The 19,567-nt window shown below is 38.0% G+C and overlaps 1 protein-coding gene across 4 annotated transcripts in view; it reads left to right on the forward strand.

Annotated features, from left to right (window-relative positions):
* The window catches only part of EPB41L4A (erythrocyte membrane protein band 4.1 like 4A), a 155,641-nt gene that overhangs the window by 105,762 nt on the left and 30,312 nt on the right, over positions 1-19,567 (forward strand). For all 4 annotated transcript variants that reach the window (XM_074931967.1, XM_074931966.1, XM_074931968.1 and 1 more), the window contains 5 exons: positions 4,475-4,566; positions 5,481-5,558; positions 7,840-7,952; positions 16,287-16,368; positions 19,034-19,117. In XM_074931967.1, coding sequence (XP_074788068.1) covers positions 4,475-4,566; positions 5,481-5,558; positions 7,840-7,952; positions 16,287-16,368; positions 19,034-19,117 — 449 coding nt within the window. The remainder of the gene's footprint in view (positions 1-4,474; positions 4,567-5,480; positions 5,559-7,839; positions 7,953-16,286; positions 16,369-19,033; positions 19,118-19,567) is intronic.

A 19,567-nucleotide genomic window follows, 5' to 3' on the forward strand; every position in this document is an offset into this window, starting at 1 on the left:
TCTGGCCCCCAGAGGGAAGAACTGTCATTTTGAGTCTGTGTCTTCACTTCCAGGTGGACTTGAGCTTGCCCTACCTGGGCACTGAACTAGCTGGGCGCAAAGCAGCTCTGAGCTTGAAAGCTGAGTAATCGTGCTGGCATGGCTGAGCGAGCTGGGAGGTGTTTGCAAAGGGCAGCTTGAGCTCCAGCAGTTCCAGAGGTGTTTTGTGGTTAGGTAGAGCAATTACCCCTCTGACTTGTCTCCTTCAAAGGCATTAGGAACATGCTTTCGGTCTTTCATTTAAGTTGGGGAGGGTTATTGTGGAGCATTGTACCAGTTACCAGCTGTCTAGTGGAGATCTCAAAGGCCCTGCCACATCAGTCTTCTGGCTGATTTGAGAGGCAGAATAAAATGGATAAGGGCTCTGACTGCATGTTTGTAGTATAGTCAAGCTATCTGCATCCCCTGTGCTAGTCTAGCTTTTCTCCTGTGGGTGAAAATGGTGGTGAGGCTATGGCAGCATGAGCTTTAGAATGCTTTGGAGACTACAGGACAAGCTTTTAAAGCATTTTATGCTTTAAAATATTTTATGTGTGTCTAGCGTCTTGCCTTTTTTAGGATTAGGAGAACATTGTCAAACAACAACCCGATACTACTGCAAGGGTTATGCCTATCCTTTTGCAACCTCTGGCCTTGTCATCCTGCCCCTCCCTTGCTGGTGTAAGTCAAAAATCACCATAAAACAGTAAGTGGTTTTCTGACTCTTTGGTGAGCACAGCTGGCTCCCTGAAAGACTAGACAAAGGCCAAAGCTGATTCAGAGGAGAGAGGGGGAATCTTCAGAGTGTGCAGATGACCAGGACTGCTCTGGAAGCAGTGAGCCTTCACGGTTTATGATGCCTTTCTTTAATAAACTGGCCACTCTGATGGCAGCAGGATGAGTAGCAGGGAGTACCTTGTGAGGCACTAAACAGCACTGCGTGAGCTTGGAATTGTTATTTCCTATAAATCATTAGTAAAAGTACAGTAAGTCTTTGTTTCTTTTGGTTCAGATATATGAAAATAAACAGAAAAAAAACAGCTAACTCTCACTACGGGTAAGAAATTACAGTTGTTCAAGGTGTTAAAAATGTTGCCTTTTATTGGAAACAAAAGTTGACAGGTAAGGTCATCTTTGCCTTATTTACACAAATCAATTTATTCTCTTAGGGGAGAAAGATTAAACCTGGAAGATCTGCTGCCTCCAGTACCGCTTAATTTTTATATATGCATTTATAAATTGTGAGTGTAACCACAGTACACTTGCAAACCTTAAATATTCTTTAAAAGTAAATGGAGGAAGTCCTAAACCTGGATGTGCCGTATGCAGTGTCATACTGGACTTAGTTGCAGTAAGCTACTGAATGCTTTGTAGAAGAGGTGAAAAACAGTAAAAGAATTATGAATTGTCTCCTCTGTGTTGGTGAAAGACCTTGGAGATGAATATTTTGGACTTGCTTTCTCTCTTTTTAGTAAAATTTAACCATGCTATTTGACTTCTTTGAAGCATCTGTTCTGAGACAACAGTTTTAATAGATGTGCTTTTCCTTCAAATGCAGTGTGTTATCAGAAAGCTTCTTGGTCCATCCCCTTATTTTAGGCAGTTGTTTAATTTTCCAGATCTGCTTTCCATAACTTGTTGAAAAATGGGCTCTATAGGGCTATGCTGTCTTTTCCATGAGTGTCTTTGATTGCTGCATACTAAGTACAGAGGATTTAGTGTGTATTTAATCATCAAACTGTTTTTCTTACTAGCTGAGATGAGCTTTCTTCAACCTTAGAAAAGAATGCCTTCAAATAATAGAATCAGTAGTATTTGCTAGTCAGATGTTTCAGTCATATGGCAGTTGAGCTGTACTGTCCCTCTTTTAGTTACTGATTTTCATGTGTTACGTGCTGTTTTTTCTGATTATGGGAAAATTCTAAAACTTTAACTTCACTTTAAATTAAAAAAGAAAAAATGGACAAGTACAACCTATTTCTCGATAGGAATCTTTTATTGAGTTCCAGTGATATTTGAACTGGACTAATAATGAGATATGGCAGAAATACCTTATTTTAAGTAGTGCTGGATTTCCCTGCCTCACCCTTCCCCTAACCCACAAACTCCTCTGAGATTATGTAATTAAATACATTTAAGTGCAGCAGAGGATTCTTTGCCTAAAAGTAAAATTTAGGAACAAACGAAGAAAGAGCAAGATCCTGTATATTAGAAGTTAGTCATTGGGTGTTTTTCTGATGGAAGTTAAACTGTCTCATCATATTGCATCAAGTTTGCAATACCACAGGCCTGATCTGATACTATTCTTTAAAAGTGAACTTGTGACTGTAGTTGTGTACATTTATATAAAATTACATCAGATGATAGTCTGATCTAGAAATTGTAGTGTAAATTAAATCATAAAATCTGAAGCCACGTTTCTGTTATGTGCAAAATAGGCAAGTGAAAAGTACCCCTTGACATGTCTTCCTTAAAACTTTAAAAATGTGAAAATGCAGTAGATCTTTCAGTCAGTAGACTCTTGTTTGTGGTTGCCGGAGGAGAAAGAACAACTCTTGAAAATTCTAGTATAAATAGATTTTTCTCCTTGACAATCTTCAAGATTCTTCAGGAAGCTTGATTTTCTTCTTTTTCCTGTTAATTAGATTTTTTTTCCTGTTTTAGAAGAGCTTCAGTTTTTAAGTTTCTGTTTTTACTTTTTATAAATTATTTTTGCTCAAAGTTAAATCTCTTGGAAATCCTACAGAGAGATGAAGAGCCCTATCCGCCTGAACTTGTATTTTAAGGAACTGTAGGAATATATTTATGGGACTAATTTACTATATAATAATTTTATGCTATGCATAGCAATCTCAGATAAATCCTAGTTTTCAACATTCTTAGTGGCTTTGCCACTCCAGCATTCTCAGTGGCCTTGCTTTACTCCTCTTTCTTGCCCTAGAGAGGAAGATGTGCTTTTGAGAGAAGACTAGAGGATGCTTTTCATTTCTTGGGTATTCCATGGGGCTGATCCAGACAACCATTAAACTAACTAAAATGATCCATGGGAGGAAATAAGCTCATCTGTGTATCTCCAATTTGTTTTGGTTTTGTTGTTGTTGGCTTTGTTTTGGGTTTGTTTTGTTTTGTCTTTGTCAGGGAATGAAACCTCAATTATTCTAACCACAGGTATAAAGTTCTGTCCTTTTTACTGTTACTTGTTTCAAGGTGGAGGAAAGGCTCTTGAGCACATAATTTGTGATTTTGTGAGGCTGCCTGACAGCCATTAATAGAGATATAATTGGGTTTTGTTAGAGGTGAAATTTTGAATTCTAGAGAACATACTGATTTATTTCACAGTTTGCAAGGTGCTTGTAGGTCACCACACCTTATTAAATGAAGAGTGGGGGAAACCTGCTAGAATTTTACCTGCGTATGCGTGGCACTGCAGAAGTATAACTAACACAAGGGCATCCATTTCCTAAAATTGGCTGCTTAAAGTGGTATGAATCCCTTTGTAATTTACATGTAGGAGAAATAGTTTTAGGACTCAGTTTTATAACAGATGGTATTGCACCACGCAAATCACAAATACAAAACCGAGCACTTAAATATACTGAGTGACAGGTATATGGACGTGTATTTTATGTCAACATATTTGAATGTTTATCTTGTTGGAGACAGTGTGATGCAGCTGTTGCTTCTTCTTGTCTGTTAGATCTATTTTATAGTTCGTGTATGTCTGACTTCTGTCATCTCTCCCTGCCTTTTTCTTATGTCTGCTGTATTGAATGCCAGTTGTTGTCTTCTTTAAGAGATTTTAAGGTGAATGTTATGGTTTTTACCTTTGTCCTTTTTCCTAGTATTTTGAATTATTCTGAAGTTAGCTATTTTTTAAAAAACATTTCCTTCCTCGTATCTTCTTTATTTCAAGTCTTACCTTCATTCTTCTCTACATGTATGTTTTAGGCATTTTTTTCTCTTGCCTTGTTGCTTCATATTAGTTTATCACAAATCTTGAATTCCTTTCTTTCCCTTATTCTTGCCTTTTTGTATACTGTTAAACATAGCATTGGACTATAGTTCTGCTTGATACCTGAGGTACAGTTTCAGAAAACATCAGAAACATACTCTTTGAAAAAAACTTCGTGCTTTTTCATTAGGAACAAAGCTGATACCTACAAACAAGAATGAAGGAACAGAAATGTTGCAGTAATCTCCTTCCTTTTCTGTTTTTCTGTATGTAAAGAATTGATTCTTTAAATTGATATTTTCAGACAATGAGAAATCGAAAAGAAAAACTCTTTTAAATGAAGAATTGTACAGAATTATAGAACCTGTTTTTCTTCATATCGATATCTTTTCTTATGTGCATTGATATCATAGAATCAATATGAGGTGGTAGGTTCTTATGGTGGTAAATGGAGACTCCACTGGCAGAGTCTCTCATAACAATATTGATTTGTTTTGTTTTCAGTGCAATGAAACTTCCTTCTTTTTTGAAGCACGTAACAAGATCACATGCAAACATCTCTGGAAATGCTGTGTAGAACATCATACGTTTTTCAGGTGAGTGATGCAGATGTGTTACCAAAAGGAGGCAGAATTGTTATGCCTAGAGTGGTGTAACAGGCTTGCTGTCTGGAAACACATTTTTGCTTTTGGTTATAGAATGCTCTCAGAAGTTGATGACTTCCCTTCTCTTACAGTGATGTGAAACATTAATTCTAAAATTGGGTGGTGTGGTGGTTTCTTTTGTCTTAGAATTCTTTCCGAAACAGTGTGTCAGGTTACATAAAGTAGGCTTTAACAGAAGTATCCACAAATGTATATGGCAGGATTTAAGCTGCCATATAGATTTTATGTATTTAACAGTCAAATTTTCTGTAGCAGCATTGACTTGAGTGAGGCCTTTGGGTTTCAGACATTGCTATTTCCTACAATTCACAGAAATTTTGTTTTTTTGATAGAAAGATAATTGAATTTTCATAATGTTTTCTTTACTTTTTGAAGTGTATAAAATGTTACCCAATATTACACATCTCAGACCATTGTTACAAAAACACTAACAGGAATGTGCAAGGGTGCAAAGGTATCTAGCTAGGAACTGGTTGATGGCATGCTTGGGGCTGGCTCTAGCAGTGCTGTCAATGAGTAAGCTCAGAATCCCTCCTGCACCGTCATTACTATGGCATGATGTTTTTGCCTGCTCCTCTGAAATATTAAGTGAAAGGCTGCTGTTGCCAGCAGTTTACAGTAGATCCTGAAAGGTGTGTAGTCAAAAGAGGAGAACATTACCATGCGGCTTTGTGGAGCTCTCAACCCTGTAAGAGTCTGCTTGGAAGTAGAGCTGAAGAGGAACTAGCAGAAAAAACTTTTTTTTGAACTTGAAGTTTGTATTTCTCTTTTCTTAGGAAGGAGACTGTAATTGAGACCTTACAATTGAGAACTTACTCTGTTGTTTTATTTTTCAAACTACATAGAGTGCCAGAGAATGAATCAAACTCTCTATCAAGAAAATTCAGCAAGTTTGGATCCATAGGTTATAAACATCGGTACAGGTGAATTTATTTCATTGTTTAAACTTCCATTAATTCCTTCCTCATTCCCTCTTTTCTCCTCCTTTTTCCAATGAAAGAAAAACCCCACCCAGACTATGACTCAGAGCCGTTCTGCTGACAAAACATGAATCAGGGCCATTTTAACAGACTCCACCTTCGAGTCTGGCAGTTTTGGGACAAATGTGAGTTACTTCTCATTCTCCAGATCCCCAGAGTTGGATAGGGCCTGCTGTAGCCCGTGGTGAAAGTGAGAGCAGCCTTGGCAGCGTTCTCATAAGGAGTCAAAATCTCCTTCTAAATCCTGAAATTATGTTCATGTCCTAAAGGGTTTTTCCTGACAACTGGGGAATACCAAAACAAGGAGGCATGTTGGCTGCCGCCTTTCTTCTGGGAATTAGGAAATGGCTGGTGCAAAGAAATGTATAAAGTCTGTAACTTTGATGCCCTTCTTTACAGTTGCAGCTGAGCTATGGTAAGGGCTCTCAATCTGAATGATTATGTCTAATCCTGTAGCAGTACTACTAGTGCAGTGCTGTTGATTCAAGAATAAAGATTAGGGCAGATAAGGAAGATGGAGGTATCTTTTTGGACTGTAAAAGCTGGCAAAATTGGCTAACCATTCAAGGCTGCAAGCCTTGAAAGTTGCAGTAAACTTCAGACTACAGGTGTATAGGAAGCACTTAGTCTCAATTTTAGCCTGAGTTAACCAAGTTGACAGTGTGACATGAAGGGCAGTTAATACTGTGATACAGAGGAAGATGTGTCAGGGAGAGTAGGTTTAAGACCCTCTAGGTGCTGTGCCACAAAGGACTAGCAGAATATAGCATGTAGTTAAAACTGTAAAACATCAGAAACCCAGTAGTTGTTACTGAATTTTCTTGAGATTTTATACTTTTAAGTCTGTTGAAATGACAGGATCTTTGTCAAGTAAGGCACTTGATTTGGCAATTGGCGATCACTGTTTTAAATGCAATTCTGCCACATTAGTGCCAAATAATTTAGGGTCTGATTTTTAGGATTGCTTTAGAGTTGCACATTCAGTGAACCTGAAAGGGAGAGTGGAAAGCAGCAAATCAAAAGCACATCTGAAAGCCAGGCCCCTTTCTTTTGCCATTTTCATTTTCCCTGTTGGTCAAGTGATGATAAAAATAGTTCTTCATCTGTCAGAAGCTGCTGGGTGAAAGGGCCCTCTTTACTATAATGGCAAATTCTAGAGGTTTTTTCCACGGCCTGCAAATATACAAGGTTTGTTTAGGTTTATTTTTGGCTTGTCTGTCTGTCTGTATTTCTGCCATAACTGAATAAATACATGGATTATAATGAGTAAGACTGACAATCATTAGAAGTTCTTTGTCATTGCCTCTTAGGACGACTTTCTAAAAACAAGAAAATGCCCGATATCTCTAGCAACTCCTGGATTTGAGTTAGTATCTGTGGTTGGTACTAACAGCAGTGTGTAACAGTAGCTTTGTTATACTTGTCCTCAGTCAATCACATGGTCAACTGTCTGTTACCCTTGGATGTAAGATCTGGCCTGTAAGGAAGGTGTTACTGATGGAGAGATGACTATGCCAGTTCTGAGCCTGAGCATAATATATGAATATGAGACTTGTTTTACATTTTTGTACACTATATTCTGCTTAGTCATATGGAGACAAACATTAAAATGAGCATTTAAAAAATTATTTAAACTTAATAACTTAATTGTGCAATGAAAAGTCTTACTGTAAACGGGAATCAGGACATCTGTTCGATTTATTATCAAGTGCTAGTGAGAGTACTTTATTACAGTTTGCATTGCAAAGCATTTTCCATGCCCTTTAGGGTTGTCATTCCACATGGCATAGAAGTGGCCCCTTACTGACTGGAACTGAACAATGTTAAATATATGTTTTCCTGAGATGAAAACTTACAGAAAGAGTTCAGGAAGTAATTAAATTATTTAAGAAAATAAAATGTTAGAATACTTGAGGTTACAGAAGGTTACAATATCTCTTAGCCTATTTCTGATAAACCAGGATTTTAATTTAGTTGCTTAGCTCCTCTTGAAAATGCCGAATATAGAAGAAGTTGACACAATCTGTTGATGATTGTGCCAATAACTGATTCAAAACAAAAGTCAGGTTAGTGCTACTCAGCAGAAAAATCAGAGCTGGCATGAGAATTGAATAGCTAACAAAACATGCTGCTCAAACCCCATGCATTTTTTTCAGTCTAAAGATCCTCTCTTTCTTTGATAATTTTTGCAAATATTTTCCCATGATTTGGTTGCATTTTCAAGTGGCAGGACATCTTTGCAAATGACCAGAGACCCTTCTGTGCAGCTCCCACGGCCTGACCAGTGCATTGAAAGAAGTCGCAGTAAGACTTACCCCAAAAGGACACAACAGACTGGTAAGTTCTTCTCTACTGGGCCTATGGAGACAGGTTGTCTTTGGTTCGTCTTGTTTTTACGAGGTGACTCAGAGCTGCTCCAGTGTCCTCAAGGATCTCTCAGAATGGATTTTCTCTTTTACCTTAGGTCAGTATTTATACCTAACCTTAACTGGATCAAAAAACTCCCACTTTGTGGATAAATGTAAAAGAGATGGTGTGGATCAAACATGATACAACCCCATGTTTGTAGATCTAACATAAAGTATGAAAGGGAAGTTTGAAAACAGGCAGTGAGAACATGCTTTTTTTTTCAGGAGTCATGTCTCTCGCTAAAGAATTTTATACCTGTGTGTCTTGGTTGGTATCCCATTGTTTCAGCTGCTTGACTCAAGGATTCTCTATTGTACATTCTTTTTCCAGTTCAAGGACAGTATCCCTTTATTTTAATATTAAGTGGAACAGAAGTTAGTGCAATGCTCTCTGCAGTTTTAACTTGCTTCAGATGTGTGAGCTGTAATTCTGTTTTGTATGCTAAAGATGTCAGGGGAGGTTGGAAGTTTTTACAGGTGCTAGAGGAAAAGTATAAGATTAAGCACAGATCACAGAAGTCATTCCCTGAATAATGGATGTTTCCTGAAATTTAGTAATAGAGACAGAAAGCTTTTCTAATAATGTCAAGATCCAGCTTTACAGTGATTATGCATGTATTTTTAGCTTCATCTGGGACAGCAGTCATGCAGATTTCAGACAAATTCATGCATGGATTAGAGTCAGTATGTATGTGTGTTAGCAGTATGAGAAAAAAACTTGTCTGAACTTCAAAATAGAAGCAAGATTTGTCTTCATCATGGCTTATTATGGCACTGTAAACTTTTAAGAGTCACCATTTTTAAAAAGAGAGCAGGTATGTACACCTGGAAACCTCACATGTTTATTCTGGATGCCATCTTTTGACTCCAAAACAACGCTGGTGTGTTCTGCGTTTTAGCTGTAGCATCTTCAAGTGTAGTATAATTAGAAGTATTGCCCTTGGAAAATACAAGCAGTTTACAACATTTTTTTTTTGAATTTTTTATTATTTAGTTAAGCATAAAAAGAGAAGGATTGCTTTGCTTTCTGACTATGGTATCTTATCTTTCTGTTGTGTCTGCATTGTCAGTGGGGGCCTAAGAGGACAAAAAGCTGTTTACTCCTGAACCTGGTGACTTAGACTTTTGTTCAGCTGGGCTGTCCTATTTGTAGGGTGGTAGTTCAAGATGAACAGCATTTCCCACCTCATTATTTCAAACTCAGTTGTGCAGAAGATTGTGTGGCTATTCAGAGGTAAAGTTGTCAGCTGAAACTTAGCCCTTAGTTGAAGATAATATTTGGCTTAGCACAGACAGTGAAAGTCAGTCTATATTGCTGCAAGGTTGTGTGTGTTGTGCTTTTTTTTTTTGGTCTTTTTGGCTGAAATTGTGAGAAAAACTGAAACCTTCCTGTGGCCTGCCATGCTGATGTAACATGATGCAGAATTCTCTGCACAATGTGTGTTTGTTGTTTTGATGGATTTAAATATTTTGTTTTACTTTAAAACAAAAGGCTTCTTCACCATCTTACTCATATGTGTTTGTGTAATCTGTATCACCCATCTGGGTTGTTTTGCTTTTAATTCAATTTAATTGATTACCTACATGTTCCAAACGTGCAGTATTTTTTCACTGGGGCGGGTGTATTATCTCAAATGACTTAATCTAAGTGAATTTGTTTTGTTTCCCACTTAAAATATGGGCTATGGAAGAGAGCTATGTCATTCAAGTTTCATCTTTCCCTACAAATGAGCATATTTTTACTCTATGTTTTGATTTTGTATTTGGGTATTCAGAGTGGTAAACATCCTGTACTTTTTCTTCATTTAAGGAGACTTTCTGATGCTGCAGGCAGACTAAGACTACTTCTCCCTCAGACACTATGTGACAGTCTGTTGCATGTCACAAGGTTAAATCCACCCCTTTTCAACTAAACTGGTTCTTGGATGTAGCAAAGTCCATTTTGCACAATAAATCAAGCCTGTTTGATATGTAAACCAGCATCACTTGTTTAAAAATACTAACCCAATGTAGATTTTATTTTTATAGAATAATTTTTATCTTGGAAATGAGCATGGTGGTGTAAACAGTTTTATGAGTTACTTAAAACTGTCCCTGACTGAAATGTTTGAGAGAATAATAAGACATTCTTCTTAAAATAAATATTCCTTTTTCATAATGAGATTATGCCAAAGGTTATCATTGATGGCTAGTCCTTTGTTTTTGATTTTGTGCTTCTGGTATGGTATAATAAGATCAAACATGCCTTGTTCAATATTTTAAACAGGGTGATTTTAGTTTGCATGTATTACATAATTCCTAAGGTGTTTCCTGCCAGATGCCACTTAAATTAGGATCCAGGTGGACATGGTTTATAATTCATCTTTTAGGAATGAAAATCAGAGCTCCATTTATTCTTGCAAAGCACAAAACCAGGTAACAACAAATAGTTTTTACGCAGTGACTTACTTCCATCTTCTCAGAGTTCAGCATCTTTCCACACCTGCTTCTGTACTTTTTTTCCTTTTCTCAAGATTGCAAAATTAAGTGCATGAAAGGCTTCCTTTCTGCAGCCAGTTCAATTAGCCATTCTGATTTTGTTTTTATGGGACCAGCCACAGCAGTGGTTTTGGGGGCAGTTAGATGAACCAGTAGCTACAAATGCATGGCTGTAGCATATGCAGTTTGCATTGCCTCCATCATAGAAGTGTGGGTGAAGTGCTAAAGTCTCTAACCTCTGGCATCTCATTAAAATGTTTTCTGTTGTTCCTTCTTTTTGTATAGGTGTTCTGGTATTATAAGCAGTTATATAGTATGTGTTTTTTATGGTTTTTTTTTTCTGTCACTTGAAGGTAGAGGTTAGCTATCTTTCACAGAGCAGAGTGACTAATAATGTTTCTTTGATGCATTGGTACATTAAAGTATGCTAAAGTCCTTAGGACTGCAGCCACTTGGTGAACTCTGAGTTAAGAGTTGGAGTAAGTACCAAGACAATTATAGAAAAAATATTTACTTTTATGTTTTCAATAAAAATATTTGTGCTTTCAGAGAGGGATTGAAGGAGATGATACTGTGGACAGAGAGAAGCTAGCTTCCTTGTGTAAAAGCTGCTCCATTGACTGATTACCCTGATAGGATAGGCAGTGCAGACAGTTTGGCTTTAGTGTGGCAGATTATTTTCCTAGAATCCAGAGTACAGTGATTTAAAATGCAGTAACCTCCCTTTTGTTACTTGCTTAGTATCTCAGTGGTTCTAGGGTTAATGGAAAAAATCAGACAAGGATTCTTATATTAGTGCTTTTTTGTGTGTGTGTGTCTGTATGTTAAGGTTGGCATTCAAGTTGCAGAAGGCTTTTTTTGTTTTGTTCTGTACTGTCTTGTATGTGAGATATTGGTAGCTTGTTTTGTTTGCTTATTCTCCCTGTTTCCTTTCAGCTGAGAGAGAATAACAGTTGCATTTAGTTCTGGTTGCAAATCATAAACTCAGAGGTGGAACAGGATCTTTCATTATTCTGTTCTGCCCTCTCAGGGCAAGACTGGTAATGTTCAGCTTTCACAGCACCGAGTAGGGTGAAAGAATTCATTATTCTTTTGTCTGGATGCTGCACGTGAAAAGGTTCCTGGAAGTGTCCTCCCTAGACAAACACTGATGTGGCTGTTGCTGTGGGTCTGAGTTTAATTCAGTAGTGAAAAACACATTGCTTAGGGTTTGCTATTGTTTGTTAGCTTGGGATTTGATGTGACTCTCCCTTACTTGCTGGGCAGTTGCATAAACTAGTGTAAAGTAAGTGCTGGCATTCTGATATAAAAGCCAGGTAGAGAATAGGGAGTGAGTATTAAAATTACAGTACTGTCTGTATTATAGTAGTCCCTAAGCAACCACTGGCAGTCACAGTCCCTGCCCTGACTAATTTACATATTACCACCCACACCTATCATTACTCTGCCTTACCAACCTCAGTCATGATAGCTGTAACTGTTGGTCTAGTGCGTTCAAAGCCACGAATCTTTTCCCAGAAAGTTGTGAGATTGGATTTGAATGTTAAATTTTAGAAAATGAATCTTGGGGTAATTTTATGTATTTAGTTATTTGTTTACTTTTTGCTTTACACTTGAAAGTTTTTTCTAAATGCCAGGTTTGTGACCGCTTCTGTGGTCATGCATGTGGTGCGAGATGCATAAACCCTTGAGGCTACAGGTTTGGGAAACTAGTTTGGAAAATAAACATTGTCACAGAGTAGGCTGTGGTAGTGCAGACATATGGAAGTCAATTCATTTTTATTGACTCTTAGTAACACACAGTGCAAAGCATGAGCTCTTACTGAATGTGTTCCTTTTGATCACGCTATCTTCTGCTCTCAGTACATATAAATGCCAACACTACTTCCAGAAAATATCAGTGAAATGGCTTTAGTTGATAAGAAACAGACACAATAAGCTAATTAGCATGCCAGGCTCCTGAGGTTTTGGACATTTACTCAAGCGTGTCTAGAGAAGGACAACGAAGCTGGTGCAGGGTCTGGAGCACAGGTCGTACGAGGAGCGGCTGAGGGAACTGGGGGTGTTTAGTCTGGAGAAGAGGAGGCTGAGGGGAGACCTCATTGCCCTCTACAGCTCCCTGAAAGGAGGGTGCAAAGAACTGGGGATGAGCCTCTTTAACCAAATAGTAAGCAATAGGACAAGAGGGAATGGCCTCAAGTTGTTCCAGGGAAGGTTTAGACTAGATATTAGGCAGCATTTCTTTCCAGAAGGGGTTGTTAGGTGTTGGAATGGGCTGTCCAGCGAAGTGGTGGAGTCCATCCTGGAGGTATTTAAGAGTTGGGTTGACTTAGCACTGAGGGATGTGGTGTAGTTGGGAACTGTTAATGTTGGGCTGATGATTGGACTGGATGATCTTCAGTGTCTTTTCCAACCTAGACAGTTCTGTGATTCTGTGATATTTAAACTGAATGCACAAGTCATCATCAAGGTGGCTGTAAAAGGGAATCAAAGTATGTGCATTCACCTTACTGGAAGAGTTCAGTGCAGTGAATGCTGACAGTAACTTATCTGACCAAAGATAAACAGCCAGGAAGACCTGCTACAAGTGAGATGTTCAAGATTTCTGGCTATCTAAGGTATTTTTTTGAGGCCTGTTACCTTGGCATGCAAGAAACAGTGATACAGTTAAGTTATTGCACAGTTTTTCTGTAGTCTATTCTTTTATATTAGGGATACTGTATCATACTGAGGTGTATGTTAGTAGAACATTTGTAAAAGGTACATGAGGTAAACATACTTAAAGACAATTATTACAGTTTCTGTAAGTGTGGATAGAAAGCTCCTCATTAATCTAGTTATTTGTCCAAAAGAGTTGTACAGCAAGAGCTTTTTAATTAAAAAGCAAAGCAAAGGTCCTCATGGGTGGCAGTGGAATCAAACACAGGTAATATGAGGTCTTGTTTCAGTAGGAACCTGTTTTGTATTTCTGGGTAGATTCTGCCTGTGTGTGATAGTCACCCCGGTACGTTGTCTTTTCTTTGGTTTTCCCTTAACTAAGTACTTGCAGAGTGATAACCAGGGAATTCAACAGTGGGAAGGAGCTGCTTCTTTTTAAGGATTTACTAGTACTGGCTGCTCCAAAAACTGAGGTGCCCCACTTCTGCAGCACCTACCGGCCTTCATGCAGGGTGCTGAAGAAGTTGCAAAGGCACCACAGACTTTCTGCGCTTAGGTGGGCTGACTTTACATCTCATAACCCCCCATCACGTGACACCCAGAGACTACTGTGTGTCAGCAGAACGGTAAGGCTGTTGCCAATATGGCAAAGGATTAGTTCTGGAGGTGGCTGTTACTTTTGTAGCACTTGACCCTTGGCTGTTTTTCTGGCAGTTGTTTCATAGCTATGACATGTTTTGGAGCATGATTGTTACTGCTCCATCAAGTTATGAGCACTCTGAGGGGCTTAATTGGAAGCTACCTCACTTATACAGTAATATATGAAGTACTGCAATTATTTTTGTTTGAAAAAGTCGTATCTTTGCTGTTTTCAATGCTTCAGTGGGCCAAGTTATTATAATGGGTTGTTTTATCTTACATATTTGACCTAGGAAAGTTAAACTAAATATATCTGCATGCAGAAAAAATATGGTCAGAAACCCTGAGATATCTTCGTAGTTTAACATTTTGACCTACTCCATTTTCATTTTGCTACCACTACTTTCCTTAAAGGTGGGAAGTTTCTGCTTCCTGTTCTTATTCATGTTCTTATTTATTTGTGATTTTTGGCTGTAGGCATCCATCTCTTTTTAGAGATGAGAGGAAGAATTTTTATAGCAGTCTTTTATGGCCTTAATGAAGATTGGTGATTCTTTTTTTGATCATTTTCTCATCAATATTAATTCTTCTTAGTTTTTCATTCAATAATTCTGTCTTTTTACCAGGCAGGTCATAGTGGCAGTGTAGCTATTGCTACATTATTGAAAACAGAAGATGGACAGATGTGGAGTGTTTCAGAGAGTCTGGAGAGTTGGTGGTCTCTCATTGTATAAAATAGAGGATTCATTCAGAATGCCAAAATTTTACTTTCCTTTCTGTCTGTGAATCTGTGCCCATTCAGCATTTGTTCTTCAGAATATTCCAAATTCTTCCTAGTGCTTATACTTGCATAAACAACAAAAAGTGCTTTGAAGGAGCGAGTACTGTGCAAGACAGGACACAGGCTGCTCCCTTCCCCTGACAGGCACTAGTCTGAAAAACTTAATAGGGGAAGGACTAAACTACATCAGTAAAAGTGGTAATTGATGGCAGTTGATGACCAGACAAGATGCCTTAGGATATCTTAAATATTTTTGTTGAAGTAGAGGAGAGTTCAGGGATTTTATATGTCAGAGGGGGATGAGGAAAGTTGAGGGAGGTCATGGAGAAATTCCTTCTCTGAGATTTTGGAAAAAGCTTATAATGCAAAATCTCACCGCAGCTTAATTTAAGACATATCATTTTCATTGTAGTCAAACAAAAAGGCTTTGGGTCTGTACCACTACATTAACAACACTATGGTGCTGTTGCTTTCACCCAGAGGACACATTATTTCCTTGTTAGCAGTCTTACAGGCTTCAGTCAATCTATTGCATTACCTTCAAGGAACATGCACAGAATCCTGTCCAGAGCTGATGTACCTCATCAATGATGTTGCTCTGTTGTTTTACTTAACATCTACTTCTGGAGGTGGTAGAGTTTTGTAAGAAATGACTGAAATTGCCAGTTAGGTGAAAGGAGAATGTGTGAACTGAAGAAAAATTACAGATTAATATTAACATCACAGCATAGAAACTAAAATCAGCAGCAGTAGGAACAAACCTGTTTTGATAAGTTTAATCTACTACTACATACCAAGTTGAACAGAACAGGTTTTTTTTTGTTCTAGATTCTGAGCTGTGTACATCTGTAGAGCATAGTCTTACGCCACTTTGACATTAGCCCACTATGAAATGTCTAGATTCCTTTGTCCCTCAGTGCTCCTAAATCACAAATACACAGATTGGTTTCTTTGAAGCCTGTTATATGGGGGCTCAAAAAGAGGGAAGAATGCATGTTCCTGCTGTTTCTTCACGTTCCCTTTCACAGCTCAGGTGCTTTGGGCTTTGGTTACAAACTTGGAAGCTAGTCAGATAACTTCCAAATACTGGCCAAAGATTTCTGACTCACTGAAACTGATGCTTAGATGTTTCTGTCAGAGTATTACTCTTTAGTGTCTCCCTCTGTTTACATTATTAGTTTTCTAATTCATTGATTCACAGTTATTATTTTCCTTAGGAAATATTAGTGTTGTGTTGCACTGTATTGCTACATCAGTTTAAAATGGTTTCTTAGAACAAACATGTTCATCTTGCTTTACCATTTAATCTAAGAACTGTTTTAGAGGCCATACTTATTTATTGGAGATTCCCAAACTTCTTCATTGTCTGTATTTTCCTCACAACTTTCTTCTTATTGGTGACTAAGCAGGGATTCCCTTCTGGTGGCAATGGCATAGCATCCTTTTGAGAACAACAACTTCAAACTCCTCTGTCTCATGAAAGAGTAGTGAATGACCCCCCATATTAAACTTTCTTGTGATGTGGTATAACTAGAAATAAAAAAAAAGTGTGATACTTACACACCCTTAGCAAGTAGAGCATGCATCAGATATCTTGTGTATCGTTTTATATCTCATGCTGCACTGTGTTCAGTAGATGATTATGCTGAATAGGTGTGCAAGTGTGTATGCTACAGGACTGTTCTGTTTTTGTGGGTTTTTTTACAGGATCTAAGAACATGAGCCAGATTACAACAAATGGGGAAAATGAAGGAACTACCAAAATTATTGCACCTTCCCCTGTGAAAAGGTATGTAGATCAGCAGTTCCCTTCCAGCTTTTAAGAGATTGTGTATTGCATTGGGTAGAGGAACACATTTGGAAATAATTGCTAATAGTTTATCCTGCCCTTGAGTTCAGGTCCATCTGATCTTCTGCTGACAAAGGTCAGAGAGTATTGCTAGTAATTTGTTTTAACAAACCCTGATCTTCTGGTGAACCTGGAACAGGGGTTCCAGGTGACACAGTTTGCAAACCCATGAATTAGGACAAATTGATGGGAAGGCAGTTTCAGTTTTAAATAGGAAAAAAACAGATAATGACCCAAATGGCACTGATCAGGATAGTCCTGTGAAGTCCCGTGTGTCTCTGCCCTGGACATGTGAAGCATTTACAGTTTGGTAGTTTACTCCATCCTGTGTGATTCTCATATTAATTGTCAGTCATGCTTGCAAAGCATCTTTCAGTAGCTGTTACAAACTGAATTTTTGTAGTTTAACATCTCATTCACTGTTGAGATACATAGTTGGTCACTTCTGCATAAGTGCTATAAATTCAAGGTAAACCATAAAACCCCTCAACAACAGTAATCTCATGTGCAATTCAGATCCTAACCTTTGCAGATACTTTGAATGAACTTAGTCCTTTTTAAAACTGCATTCCTGGAGGTAATACTAGTATCTGAAGAACTGCCATGCTCTAATTCTCTAGCTGTAAAGTGTGTGTCTGCTTTGAATGAACAATGACCTAGGAATCTAATGCATTGCAGTCACCTCCCACGATAATTTCTCTCTCTCTTTTTTTAAGATTTGAGAACACTATTAAATTTTTTTTTAAGGCCAGCTTCAGTCTGAATATTGTTCAGTAGTTTATGCTCTGCAAATCCAATTGTTTTTTGCAATACAGAACTGAAATCTATTTGCCTGAGTTGATTATTCTGTAGTAATTTAGCCTGAGAATAGACTGTTGCACATATGACTCAATAATTAGTGGGTGCAGTATTAAGAAAATTATTTATCTGATAAAGTGTAATTTAATTTCTTTTCCTGCTGACTTACTGTAGCTTTGCTTTTTTTTTTTCACTTATGGGAGAATTAAATTATTAACTCAGTGGCCTGTATTAACCAAAGGCTGAGATTACAAGTGGATTAGTGACTTAAGTAGCCAGGATTCCTTCATAAAGCTGAGTTTGTCACCTCCTGCTCTGGGCAAAGAACTCTGGCTTATATCTTCCTATTTGTGAGCATCTGTAAAGCTTTTTTTTTTTTCAGCTGCTTAAGTTGCTCTTTGGGAAGATATGTTGCAATGGGTTGCTGTCAATAATACTTCTTGAAGAGTTTAGTGGAAATCAATGTCACTATCTAGTTCTGTATCAGGTAAACTGCTTGTTCATATAGAAAATGAGCTCTAGAGATGATGATGCAGGAAAAGCATGATTAGCCATTGGCAAGAGGATCGGTGAAAAAGCATGCTTCAGCTGGAAGCCACCTTGCAGCACTAGGAGTGGCAGTGATCAGGCTATCTAGAAGGATTAATGGGTTGGAAGTTGTAAAACCTGACGTTGAGAATGTTAGGAATAAAGGAAGAATTGGAGCATCCTGCTGATTTTCCCCCTGTCTCCCATAGATGCAGTGGGAGACTGGTTACAGCACTATTTCTTAAGCCAGGTGACTATCTTGACTGTCCTGATACTTTACCTTGCCTCAGTCAGTGAAGACAGCTCTTTCACATTGTCTGATTTATGCTCAGTGTCTAGCAAAAAAAACCCCGTAAGGAGTTACTGGGGAAGGAATGAGAAGAATATGCTACTCTATGAACCTGTGTCTGTCATGTTTTGAATAGTTACCACCTCTGCCTTTGTTGTTTCCATCTTAAAGAAGGTACTGTAGATCTGGAAAAATGGTAGAGAAATAGAAGGATAATCAGAGAGAGATTAAATAGTTTGTAATTCTTTCACTTGGAGAGAGATGAGACAGTTGTTAAAAATGTATTACAAAAAACATGGGGTGGAGTTTGTGATTAGGGAACCATCATTCATAGGGCTTGTTTTTTTCTTTATATAAGCACAGAACTAAAGAGGAACACAGGGTGGAGGTTTTGAACCAGATGGAAGTTTTGGAATAAAATGAAATAATTGTTTGTGCCATAGTTAAATACTGGAGCATTTAGCTACCAGGCACTACCTATGCCAAAAATTCAAAAATGTTGAAGAGGTGTTTATGTAAATCAATTGAAATTCCATCAAGAGCTATGTAGACTAAAAAGCAGAAAAGCAGATAAAACCTCTGGTTCAATCATCTGTTAACTGCACATTGTGGAAGTCTGTAAGAGAAATTTGTAGATTTGCCCTATTGTTAGACTTTTTGCCTAAGCATCGCTTCTCGTTTATTCTGAGGCAAAATTGACCTTTTTTTATGACTCAGTGCCACCATAGTGATGAGCTTGTAGAGCTGATTTTTGGGTCTTCTTTTTTTTTTTTTTTATTCCCCTTCCAGTCTCTCTTTCTAGGAGACATTCGTCAACATAGCAGCTGTTTCCCCTCTTTCACATAGCAGGCAAATAACTGTATGCCAGGGTGGGTGTCTGTGATGTTTGTATGCCTTTAAAATTAATTTTTAAGAGGTCAAGGGAGACGACATGTGATCTTACACTATGGGTCTAAAAAAAAAAAATAAAATATCTCTACTTTTATTTAGCTTTAAAAAGATGAAAAATGAAAATAGTCCAGAGACCCAAAGAAGTAAAACAAGCACACCGTGGGAGGAAAATCGCCTACAGAGGTAAGATGAGGTGTGATGTCTTAGGTATTGTGCAGTGGTAAATATAATGCCATGGCAGTAATCTGAAGGGTGTTGTTATATTACTGTATTAACAGGTTCACAACAAAGCTGTGTTGCATATAAGAGGATAGGTCCTGTCATGGGCAATTAACCAGGTAAAAAATTAGGAAAATAGGTGTAGGAGGAAATGATCAGTGGATGAGAATCACCAGTGGCTTTCCACAGAGATCTGCTCATAGACCTCTGCTATTGAGTATATTTGTCAAAGACCTGGAAAATGAGTGATGGTTTGGTGATGGGACAGAATTGTTTAGGATAATGAGAGTGAAAGTTGCCTGTGAAGAGAGTGGCAGAAAGACCCTAAAGTATGAGTGATGAATCACTGGGTCGTGAATGATGTTGAGTCACTAAGTGTAAAGAGAGGCACGTGGGAGCAAAAAAAATTTATGA

This window comes from Athene noctua, chromosome Z (genome assembly GCF_965140245.1).
Source record: "Athene noctua chromosome Z, bAthNoc1.hap1.1, whole genome shotgun sequence".
In the NCBI taxonomy this organism is placed as follows: domain Eukaryota; kingdom Metazoa; phylum Chordata; class Aves; order Strigiformes; family Strigidae; genus Athene; species Athene noctua.